The following is an 11740-nucleotide window of genomic DNA, read 5'->3' on the forward strand; positions in this document are numbered from 1 at the left end:
AAATGTATGAATACTAATTTACATCAATTAAGACATCACATTTGTTTTTTTTATTATTAAATTAAAGAAAAGCAAGAATTTTTTTTCCGTTATAACATAATATGAACATAATCATTTTAATTTAATTATCTTACTTCAATCTGTTTTATAGAAATATCTTTCATTTTTTAATTATTTTTTAAGAAAGAAATATTAAAAACACCCTTAAACTTGACGTGAATAATTAATTTCATTTTTGAACTATTGACAACTTTAAAAACACTCGTTTACTTGACTAACTCAACTTAAATACACACTCGATCTTGGAACATGATTGAAATACACTCTTAAATTCTCGTTAAATTTAGGAATGTTTTCAACACTTCTCTAGACTTTTATTAAGAGTTTCATGCTCTTACAAAAGTTTGAGACTACTTGTTATGTCATGTGACAGATCGGGGGTGTTAGAGTGTTTTAAGTTTAATTAGTCAAGTATAGAGGTGTTTTAAAGATTGTCAATAATTTAAAAACGAAACAAATAATTTACGTTAAGTTCACAAGTATTTTCAATATTTCTCTCCTTTTTATATTTCAACTTTTTACAAGACATTTTTAATATTACAAATTTAAATGATTCTAAATTCTAAATTCTTATTTATTTATTTATTTTTACTATGTATTGAGTCAAAACAGACCATCAAGTTGAAACAGAGAAATAATAATAATTTTTAAAAAAAATAAACATGTTTAATTATTATAAGGCCGTCGGTGAGGATGAAGGGTGGATATGCAATTAGCACAAACATGACGTGATATTTTTGGAAACTGAGTAGAAAAAGACAAGATCATATATTAAATGAAAAAAAGAAAAAGGAAAAATAAAAAAGCAGTGCACCGACAGAAACTTGGTTTGGGTTGTCGGAGAAGAGAACCGGAAGTAGCCGGTTAGAACAGCAAAGTACAGGCTGTTCACAACCACTTCCACAATCTTTTGCTACACAACTTTGCCAGTTTGATTGGACATACTCAAAAATGTCAATCTCCATTAAAAACAAATACCTTTATCACACCTCATAAATTAATACAGGTACTAATTTCACTTTAACCACGGTTCAGCTGGTTATTTTAAAAAAAATATTTATATTATTTTAAATTTTTAGGTATTTTATAATGTATAATCAAAATTTGATTTTTTAAAATCATCTCAATTATATTATTGATTTCTCTTCGGTACAATTTGATTATTTTTTCTTTTTTATTATATTTTTAAAATATCACCTCAAAATATATTATTATTAAAAGATTTCTTCACAAATATGTTCGTGAATAACACTTCAATTCTTTACCAAAAAGTCAAGAATGTAAAGTCTTGTTATCATATTGTTTAATCTTAAACAATTAATAGGAGTGCTTGCGTAGATTTTGTTGTATTGTTTGATAGAGTATGTATTATACTGTAGTATAATTTAATTTTAAACATAACTAATTAAAGATTAACTAAAGAATAAAGAACCAAATTTGTCTAATCAACAGAAGTCTAGGACCTAGATTATATTTATATTTTGAAAAATGTTATAAAATATATTTATATATTAAATTTAACATATTGTTACTATATAAAATATGTTTACATACACGTAAGGTTATTCGATTTGGTTCAACATTTTTTTTGGCTATTTCATAAATTAAAAAGATCATCCCAATTGTTCGGGACATTATACACTTAAATAAAAGTCCACAATTTTATTTTTAAAATGATATAATCAATTTGATTCAAGAATTCGACCAAATTTTCATGTTTTTTTTTACACCCTACGTTAAATGATTCATTTCTTTAGTAAGTTTTCAATGTATACTCATTAAAAATAATTAGCCATATTTGTTTGTATAAAAGTTATTTTAAATAGATTCTAAAGGATCGTTTTACTCATGGAATTAGACATTATAATCTTGATACAGTATAATTTTTTAGATTAGTTTTATTGATATACATTTAATTTTAAAATTATGTACACCATAATTCTTGTATTATTTCTATTCCATACACATTCTATACTGAACTACAATTTTAGAACTATCATTTTCGGAATAAAACAACAAAATAAAACTTTTACCGTTTTTGTTTTTTAATAGTGAAAGAAGACATTTATTTGAGATCGAGTGGACTATGTTTTTAAACTGTATTTTCCAATTCTATTCTGCTTAAATTAAAAAAATGTTAAGGAATTAGTTCACCTTATATGTCATTCTAATCTAAATTCGAATTTCCCACCAACAAGGATTGTGGTGGACTGGAAAATATTTCTTCATCCTTAACCAAGAGGTCTCGGGTTCGGGCCCCCTTGGTACGAAGTTGCCTTTGTTTGGGAGTGCGTTCCCCCCAATGTGGGACTTTTCGGAGCGAATTCAGATTTAGTCGGACTTCAATGTGGATGGGTATATCGGACATCGTTTGGGAAACCAAAAAATAATAATTTGAATTTCCCTAATATTATTTTAAATATATTTTTAAATTTAGAAAAAAACAATTTAATTTTTTACGTTATTTTAGCGACAAGTTCTTATAGTTATATAAATTTTGATATTCAAAACAATAAATGTAGATTTTAAAATTAAAGTTAAAGTTTTTAACTTTTCTGAATTATTTGTCTAATTAAATTTATTCTTGTTCTGTTACAATTTATCAGTCTTAAATTTAGTTTGTTTCAAATATTTTCTTTTTGAAAATAAATTAAATTGAAAGAGAAGAGTATGATATGAAGACAAAAGAGGGTTAGCATCGTATATCTCTAAAAAGTCTAAACCAACCCAGAGCCGATTCCTGGTTACCGGTGAAGCCGGTTAAAATTCCTAATAATGTAATTTAATTTAATAATTAATAAAATTAAATCTGCCAAAGAAATGATAAAAAGAGAGTAGCACTAGCATTATCAGAGAAGAGAAGGAAGGTGAAGTTAGAGGAGTGATGTCCAGTTGAGGAAATGCACTGTTTCTTCACATTGGCATAATAACCACTAGAAGTGAATCAAGATTGATTAAGCTCTGTTTTAAGGTACCCTCTGTTTCTTTGAGGAGAAGAAATGGAGGCAGGTGCTGGAATGGTAGCTGGATCTCACAAGCGCAATGAGTTGGTTAGGATTCGACATGATTCTGATAGTGGGGTATCATTCTCAAATTCTCTGCTTTATTACTTTTTTTGTTCTTGATTCAATACAGATGTTTTAGATCTGATTGTGAGGTTTTTGATCAAATCCTATATCTTATCTGGATTTAAGTGTTCAAGTTGACTCAGATTTCTGATAAAGTTTTGATCTTTTCATCAATTTGGAGCATTTCGGTTTTTGAATTTGTCTTCTTGATTCAGTGTTGGGGTTTAGATCTGACCTGGTGATTGTTGAGATTTTGTGATAAAGTTTTGATCTTTTCATCAATCAATTTGGACTTTAAAAGTGTTCTATTACTACTTCTTTAAGCATATTAGGGCTTGTAATTTGGTGGTTGAAGTAGAGTGAATTCTTATCCCAAGACTGGGTTTTTCCCATGAATTTGGAAGTTTATTGATGTTAATCTTGTTTAAGATTTGATTCCTATATCAGGATTTGAGTACATTTTGGAATGAAATGGATGTATCAAGATTTGAGCTCTCTATAAATATTGACATATTGTTTTTTCCTCTTTCATTCACTCTTCAACACCCCACCCTCCCACCTCATGTGGTTGGACATTTGATGCATGATCAAATTTAATGTGGGGCCCAACATGTGAAATGGGTCTTACTATAATACCATGTGAAAATAGGCTTTGGGCTTAACTCATGCCCCCAAAGCTAAGCTCAAAGGGAGGAGGATTGTCCAAACCTTATAACGAGACCATTCATCTCATTAATCACCGATGTGTGACTTTTTAACTCTTCAACATATACATACCTGATGTTAATTCGTGATGGAAAGTTCTTCGAAAATGTACTTTTTTGCTACTTCAAATTTGAGCAGTTTTGCCTCGTGTCTTATCCTAATGTAGTAACTGATGGCTGCTTTAGGTGAAAGATAGGCATGTTCAATTTTGGGATTTCATTTTAGATCCGCATATTAGTTCAGGAGTATGGATCATGAATATTTCTTTGGGTTTTTCCTTATATGTTTGGCACAAGAATGTCAATCAAAATTTAAGTCTATATATTTGGTTTAAAGCCCGCATTTCACATTTCGAGCATTCATTTCCTTCTTGGATTAACTGAGATGCATTTTCTTCAAAATCACTTCTATGGACAAATATAAGTTGGTGAAATTTTTCAATGTCAAAAGCGAAAAGATAATCGCATCTAAACAGGCTTGTTAGAGTTCATTCACTTTAAGAGGCCTTCTTGAAATGGTTGAATCTACTAATTATTAGTTTCCAGTACCCTCCATCCAAATGAGTGAATGACCCCTCTGCTAGTAGTTTATTAGACTGAAGCTTGAGTAGGTTTGCGTGTATCTATTGGTTAATCTGAATACCTGTTAATTTAAGTGGACATTTTGGTGCAGCCGAAACCCTTGAAGCCTCTCAACAGTCAAATATGCCAAATTTGTGGTGATACTGTTGGGTTGACTGCTACTGGTGATGTATTCATTGCTTGTAATGAGTGTGCCTTTCCTGTTTGCCGGGCTTGTTATGAGTACGAGCGTAAAGATGGAAATCAATCATGTCCTCAATGCAAGACCAGATACAAGAGGTTCAAGGGTGAGTTCAATATCTTTTTCTGTTACTTTTTTGGTTCCTTGCACTTTCATTTTTGCTTCTAAACTGAACTTTTGAAACTAAGTCATTGCTTTGTCAATGTATTAGGGAGTCCACGAGTGGATGGAGATGATGACGAGGAAGATGTTGATGATATCGACAATGAGTTCAATTATGCTCAAGGAAACAGCAAGGCCAGACAGCAATGGCAGGGTGATGATGCTGGTCTCTCTTCATCCTCTAGACACGAATCTCAGCAACCGATCCCTCTTCTTACAAATGGCCAGCCAGTGAGTGATAATGTGCTTATGTTGTCATTTTGTGCTTTGGCTGTATTTTTGTTTCATTAATCTGTTGTAGAACCTCCTGGGAGGTCCTTGATTTGCATCCCTTATTTGGGAGTGAAGTGTAGTTGAATGGATTTTCTGCAGGAAACTCAGTTTTGAATGCTGATAACAAATTGTGGCTTCAAATGAATTGATTTAATGTATTATTAAAATAATCACTTATTTAGCCAATCAGCCATGATCTTGGGTCCTTAATTATTGAGTGTCACATGAAGCAAAAACTAACCATTGTTTAAGTCCTTTTCCTTGCACTAAACTTTACAACATCTCTACAAATTTTGATAGTTGACTGTCCTGCTCGTCTTTCTGATTCTTTTCTAAATCAAAACTTACTGACATCTGACTTTGGGTTTACGGCTGATGGATGAAAATTGAAACGGACCCTGTTTCAATTAGATTGGCTGCGTTCTGTATACCAGTTTTGTCCACTGGGTGATTTACCTGCTTTTATGCTTCGACTTTGAAAAGCAGATTTGGAGCAAATGGTGTTATATATGGTGAATGAACAAACTAGTATGTTCATTTGATAATTTATTAACCAAAAATGATGGATTTTTGGTGAAGTCCTTATCTATTGGCATGATATTACTTTTTGTATTTTTCTGGCAAGTGTACACTGATCTCTTCTGAGCATAGTCCCTGGCACATTGATTTTTTCTAAAAAAAGTCTTTCTGCTTGTCTTAGGTATCTGGTGATTTTCCTAGTGCAACAACTGATACACAATCTGTAAGAAGTATGTCAGGACCCTTGGGCCCTGGAGACAAACATTCATCCCTGTCTTATGTTGATCCAAGACAGCCTGGTACTGGCCTACTTGAATATATTCTTAGTTGGCTGAAATAGTGTGTTAAAACACTTTATTCGTCCTCTAAACTTCTGATAATTTCATACTTTTGCAGTTCCTGTAAGAATTGTGGACCCCTCAAAGGACTTGAATTCTTACGGGCTTGGAAGTGTTGACTGGAAGGAGAGAGTAGAGGGTTGGAAACTGAAACAGGAGAAAAATCTGGTGCATTCGACAAACAGATATGCCGAAGGGAAAGGCGGAGACATTGAAGGGACAGGGTCGAATGGAGAAGAGCTACAAATGTAAGCATCTTATTGAATAAATGAAAAATATTTAGGGAACATACGATATATTATAGATGACTGGATCAAACTTTCGCTCCTTCCTTTAATAACTCCAGCACTGATATCCATCTCTCTCACTGCAAAAATCTTGTAATACTTGGTTTGAGAAGTGAAATGTTAAAAGAAAATTCCTTTTTAATGTCCTGACACTGTTATGATGTCCATTTCACCATCCCTGCTAAAATTTGTAGTACTTAGTTTGGGAAATGAATTTCCTTTCTATTGTCCTGGAACTGTTTCTCTGTTTATTAGTCAATTTTCTTGGTTTTATAGTACTGCAAGAAAATATAATTCAAAACTATGATACTTATTGGTTTTCTCTTTGACAGGGCTGACGATGCTCGCCAGCCTATGAGCCGTGTGGTGCCTATTCCTTCATCCCATCTTACCCCATATCGGGTTGTTATCATTTTGCGGTTGATCATCTTGGGCTTTTTCATGCAATACCGTCTAACTCATCCAGTGAATGATGCATATCCTCTGTGGCTAGTATCAGTTATTTGTGAGGTTTGGTTTGCCTTGTCCTGGCTTCTCGATCAGTTTCCAAAATGGTCACCAGTCAATCGTGAGACATTCCTTGACAGGCTAGCTTTGAGGTTAGTTGCTATGCTGCTCTTAGGGAGAAATTGTTTGAGTAGTGGAAGGTTTCAAATATTTCACTTCCTTTTATTAGGATAAATACTATGCTTCAAATCTCGTGTTCTAGTTTTCAGTCTAAAAGTTTTTTCCTCACTTTCTCAGACATGATAGAGAAGGGGAGCCTTCGCAGCTTGCACCTGTTGACGTCTTTGTCAGTACAGTGGATCCTTTGAAAGAACCTCCTCTCATTACTGCAAACACAGTGTTGTCCATCCTTGCTGTTGATTATCCTGTGGACAAGGTCTCATGCTATGTGTCAGATGATGGTTCAGCAATGCTAACGTTTGAAGCCCTTTCTGAGACCGCAGAGTTTGCAAGGAGATGGGTACCCTTCTGCAAGAAATTCAGCATTGAGCCTCGGGCCCCTGAATTTTATTTTGCTCAAAAGATAGATTATTTGAAGGACAAGGTTCAGCCTTCTTTTGTGAAAGAGCGCAGGGCAATGAAGGTACAAATGAAACTTTAATACACTGAATTTAATGGGGACTTATTGGTATGTAGGCGACTAGGCATCACGTTTTAGTATAACACTTTTGTTTGATGGTAGTTGAGTTTTATTCAACAAATGCTCCATTAGTTGAACTCTATTATTTTTGATAGGATTGTGAAAGGCTTGAATGTCTAAGATCCCTTAACGAATCAATGTATACAGGATAAGTAGGTGTGTAGATAACTTTTGCCTGAAAGTTTGTTGGTTAGCTGCAGAGTGGTTTATGAGTTGGGAAAGCTCAGGCCTCTCTGTTGCTAGGATTTATGCCGATAATATTGGCAAATTCCTTTTTCTCTGTAATAAACTTTTTACCATTCAAGCAATTATAATAATCTGACAATTTTGACATTGCAGAGGGAATATGAAGAATTTAAAATACGTATCAATGCTCTTGTTGCAAAAGCACAAAAAATGCCTGAAGAAGGTTGGACAATGCAAGATGGAACAGCTTGGCCTGGAAATAACCCTAGGGATCATCCAGGAATGATCCAGGTATTCTTTATGTATCTAATAATTATGTGAAAGTTGATTCACTGTACATCTTGTCCTGTTTTTAATTACTTCGGATTGGATGATAGGTCTTTTTGGGGCATAGCGGGGGCCTTGATACTGATGGAAATGAACTTCCTCGTCTGGTTTATGTTTCTCGTGAGAAGCGACCAGGTTTCCAACACCACAAGAAAGCTGGAGCTATGAATGCTTTGGTAGGCCACTGATAATTAGAATATGAGATCTTCCAATTTTATTTAGCATGCCATCAAAGTTGAATAGTTCTATTTTATATAAACACCTCATGGTTGCGATGATGGAGAATGTCTCATAGCATACTTGATAATATTGCTCTCCTTGTGCTATCTGATATTATTATCTTGTGTGATGTTCCATTTATTTATGCTGTACCTTCAATTTTCTGCAGATTCGTGTTTCTGCAGTTCTTACCAATGGAGCATATCTTTTGAATGTCGATTGTGATCACTACTTTAACAACAGCAAAGCACTTAAAGAAGCTATGTGTTTCCTCATGGATCCTGTTCTTGGAAAGAAGACATGCTATGTTCAGTTCCCTCAGCGATTTGATGGCATTGACTTGCACGATCGATATGCTAACCGAAACATTGTGTTCTTTGATGTAAGTGTCACATACACATTCCCCAGATTGTTTATCAACCACCTTTGGTATGTCAGTTAGTTTTAAGTTGGAGTGCTCATTTCATTTTGTTCATGTTTCACAGATCAACTTGAAAGGGTTGGATGGTCTTCAGGGTCCTATGTATGTGGGAACTGGGTGTTGTTTTAACAGGCAGGCTCTATACGGGTATGATCCTGTCTTAACTGAGGCAGATTTGGAGCCAAACATCATTGTGAAGAGCTGTTGTGGTGGGTCAAGGAAGAAGGGAAGGAGTGGAAACAAGAAATACATTGATAAGAAGAGGGCTGTAAAAAGAACAGAATCCACTATCCCAATTTTCAATATGGAAGACATTGAAGAAGGTGTAGAAGGTAATGTCCTTAGAAAATCTTGGTCCATCCTCTATGGTAAAATTAAGTGTTCTACTTAGATAAGTCAATATCGTCTTAAAGCATCTGACTTCTGAGTGATTACAACTAAGATATACTTGGGAAGTATCATAGTTTTGACATACTCTTAAGGTTATTTTCTATCAGATATATGATGGATTCAGAAGCAAAGTGAGAAAACCTTTTTATGATATTTGATAAGTTAGTTTAGCTGAATGTGATTATTGTAACTCTCAACTCTTCTACTGTTCTGTGTTTATTTGACAAATTTAATTTGTTCAGTCCTCCCAACTTCTCAACCTGTCTCATAGCTGAGGCTGCTAAATGTATGAATACCCTCATCACAGAGTTGTTTGTTGACTGTTCTCTTTGGATTTGCAGGATATGATGAGGAGAAGTCACTGCTTATGTCACAGAGGAGCTTGGAGAAGCGGTTTGGTCAATCACCAGTGTTTATTGCTGCCACCTTTATGGAACAAGGAGGCATTCCCGCATCCACTAATCCTGCATCTCTTTTGAAAGAAGCAATTCATGTTATTAGCTGTGGCTACGAGGACAAGACTGAATGGGGAAAAGAGGTACAACAACAATATTGAGTTATATACTGTTATGACTTAGATGTCCATTTTGCTTGGCTGTATTGATCTTATTGTGGCACAAAAGCCATTATTAAGCATTTGTGGTTTCCTATCAGATTGGGTGGATCTATGGATCTGTCACTGAAGATATTTTGACTGGGTTTAAGATGCATGCACGAGGATGGTATTCCCTATATTGCATGCCTCCTCGACCAGCGTTTAAAGGGTCTGCTCCTATCAATCTTTCTGATCGTTTAAACCAGGTGCTCCGGTGGGCCTTGGGTTCTGTTGAAATCCTGTTGAGTAGGCATTGCCCGATATGGTATGGCTACAGTGGCAGATTGATGCTTCTGGAGAGATTAGCCTATATTAATACCATCGTCTATCCTCTCACATCTTTACCTTTGCTTGCTTACTGTACGCTTCCTGCCATCTGTCTTCTGACCGGGAAATTTATCATTCCTGAGGTATGTTAAAAGTTTCATTCAGATTGCTTTATGCTGTTAGGTTTAAATAGTTGATTGAAACATTGAATACCAACAGAATGATTTCCATGCCGTACTTGTCCAATTAGGAAAGGCTGGGTATACTAACTTATCACACTGAAATGATCCCCTGGTGTTGTGGGAAGGGAGTCTCTGTAAAGAAAAAAGAAAGTTGAAATAGGAAAGTAAATACTACAAATTGTTTCCTCTAACCTTATATTATCCTGTCAAAATTCTGTTCTGTGTCTTCATGCTGAGAACTATTTTGCTTTTCTGATTTTAGTCTTTTTCTTTGGATGGGACTGTTCGTTCAACCCTTGAGATATGTTTATACTCATGCTTGCCCGTAAATATGGTCTTGATCCCCTTAGCTTGTATATACATTTATGAATAATTCTCAATTACCTGCAGATAAGCAACTATGCTGGCATGTGGTTCATTCTACTCTTTCTTTCCATTTTCGCAACTGGTATATTGGAGCTTAGGTGGAGTGGTGTGAGTATTGAAGACTGGTGGAGAAATGAACAGTTCTGGGTCATTGGTGGTACATCAGCTCACTTGTTTGCAGTTTTCCAAGGTCTCCTGAAAGTGCTTGCTGGGATTGATACCAACTTTACAGTCACGTCAAAGGCAAACGATGAGGATGGAGATTTTGCTGAGCTTTATGTGTTCAAATGGACGACTCTCCTTATTCCTCCCACAGCAATCCTTATCATGAATCTGGTAGGAATTGTGGCGGGTGTTTCATATGCCATAAACAGTGGATACCAATCATGGGGTCCTCTATTTGGGAAGTTGTTCTTTGCCATTTGGGTCATTGTCCATTTGTACCCTTTCCTCAAAGGTTTGTTGGGACGTCAGAATCGTACTCCTACCATTGTCATTGTCTGGGCAGTTCTCCTTGCATCCATATTCTCATTGCTTTGGGTGCGTATCGATCCTTTCACATCAGACGCGTCAAAGACTGCTGCAAGAGGTCAATGTGGTATCAACTGCTAGTGAGAAGTTTGTTTATTTATTTTAAGGTAAGATCAGATGTTTGTTTATCCATATGGTCCCATGTTGTAAATAAGAAAACTAAGGCGGCGCGGTTAAGTCCTGTAGTCATTTTGTACCAATGTTGTAAGTCGGAAGGAGTGGTGATGCATGAAAGACATCCAACTCACATGGATTTTTGCCTTTTTGTTGTATACCGTTTACATGTCTCAGATGTTCATGCAAGCACTGTAACTTATGATGTGAAGAATTTTAAATTTAATTTTGTTATCTTATCGTTTGGTTGGTGCAGAGTATCATTCGACCTACTTTCTCAAAGATGATATGTTTGTGATTGAGTTTGGAGCTGTTAATATGTTTTACCTTGACAGACTTTTTTTATTTTTAGAGGCAATTGGGGAAACCCTTGCTTATTTGAGCCTTTAACAATTACATTTTGTGTTATTTTCTCGTAACATAGTTTATTTGTGATTGATTTGGATGGTGGACTGCTTTTGTACATCATGTGTCAGTCAGTATGGCATCTTTCACTTTACCTATACTTGCTACTAGTCGTCAACGTTTTGCCTGTTTTTTCGTCTTTGCACAACCATTCATACTTTCAACTAGAGCTGTCAATATGGGCTAGCCCACCCCATCCGGGCTAACCCATACAGGCTTTGACATTTTACGGGTCAGGCCGGGCTAGCCCATTTTTGGTGTGGGCTAGAAAACGGTCGGCCCAGCCCACAAGTACGTGGGCTACAGGTTTGCCGGGCCAGCCCACTTTTTTTAAAATTATATTTTTTTATAATTATTAAAATAAAGTATAAATTATAATTTAAAAATATTATCATAAATATCGACAAAACAATATT

General features: G+C 35.1%; 1 protein-coding gene across 1 annotated transcript; it reads left to right on the plus strand.

Annotated features, from left to right (window-relative positions):
- The first annotated feature begins 2877 nt into the window (after positions 1-2877).
- Positions 2878-11175, plus strand: LOC102577573 (cellulose synthase A catalytic subunit 1 [UDP-forming]). Its single transcript, XM_006361662.2, has 14 exons — positions 2878-3140; positions 4506-4701; positions 4807-4988; positions 5731-5848; positions 5946-6135; positions 6507-6773; positions 6919-7264; positions 7661-7798; positions 7885-8010; positions 8223-8435; positions 8539-8806; positions 9206-9402; positions 9519-9869; positions 10299-11175. The coding sequence occupies exons 1-14, from the start codon at positions 3060-3062 to the stop codon at positions 10884-10886; spliced, it is 3261 nt and encodes a 1086-aa protein (XP_006361724.1). The 5' UTR covers positions 2878-3059; the 3' UTR covers positions 10887-11175.
- Positions 11176-11740: the final 565 nt, after the last annotated feature.

Source organism: Solanum tuberosum, unplaced genomic scaffold, assembly GCF_000226075.1.
Source record: "Solanum tuberosum cultivar DM 1-3 516 R44 unplaced genomic scaffold, SolTub_3.0 scf00364, whole genome shotgun sequence".
In the NCBI taxonomy this organism is placed as follows: domain Eukaryota; kingdom Viridiplantae; phylum Streptophyta; class Magnoliopsida; order Solanales; family Solanaceae; genus Solanum; species Solanum tuberosum.

Excerpts from the sequence above, each read along its gene's own strand:
- LOC102577573 (XM_006361662.2), top strand. The coding sequence starts at position 3,060 with ATGGAGGCAGGTGCTGGAATGGTAGCTGGATCTCACAAGCGCAATGAG. Across the intron at positions 4,989-5,730 it reads TTCTTACAAATGGCCAGCCA|GTATCTGGTGATTTTCCTAG; the intron begins GTGAGTGATAAT and ends TGCTTGTCTTAG. Across the intron at positions 9,870-10,298 it reads GGAAATTTATCATTCCTGAG|ATAAGCAACTATGCTGGCAT; the intron begins GTATGTTAAAAG and ends AATTACCTGCAG.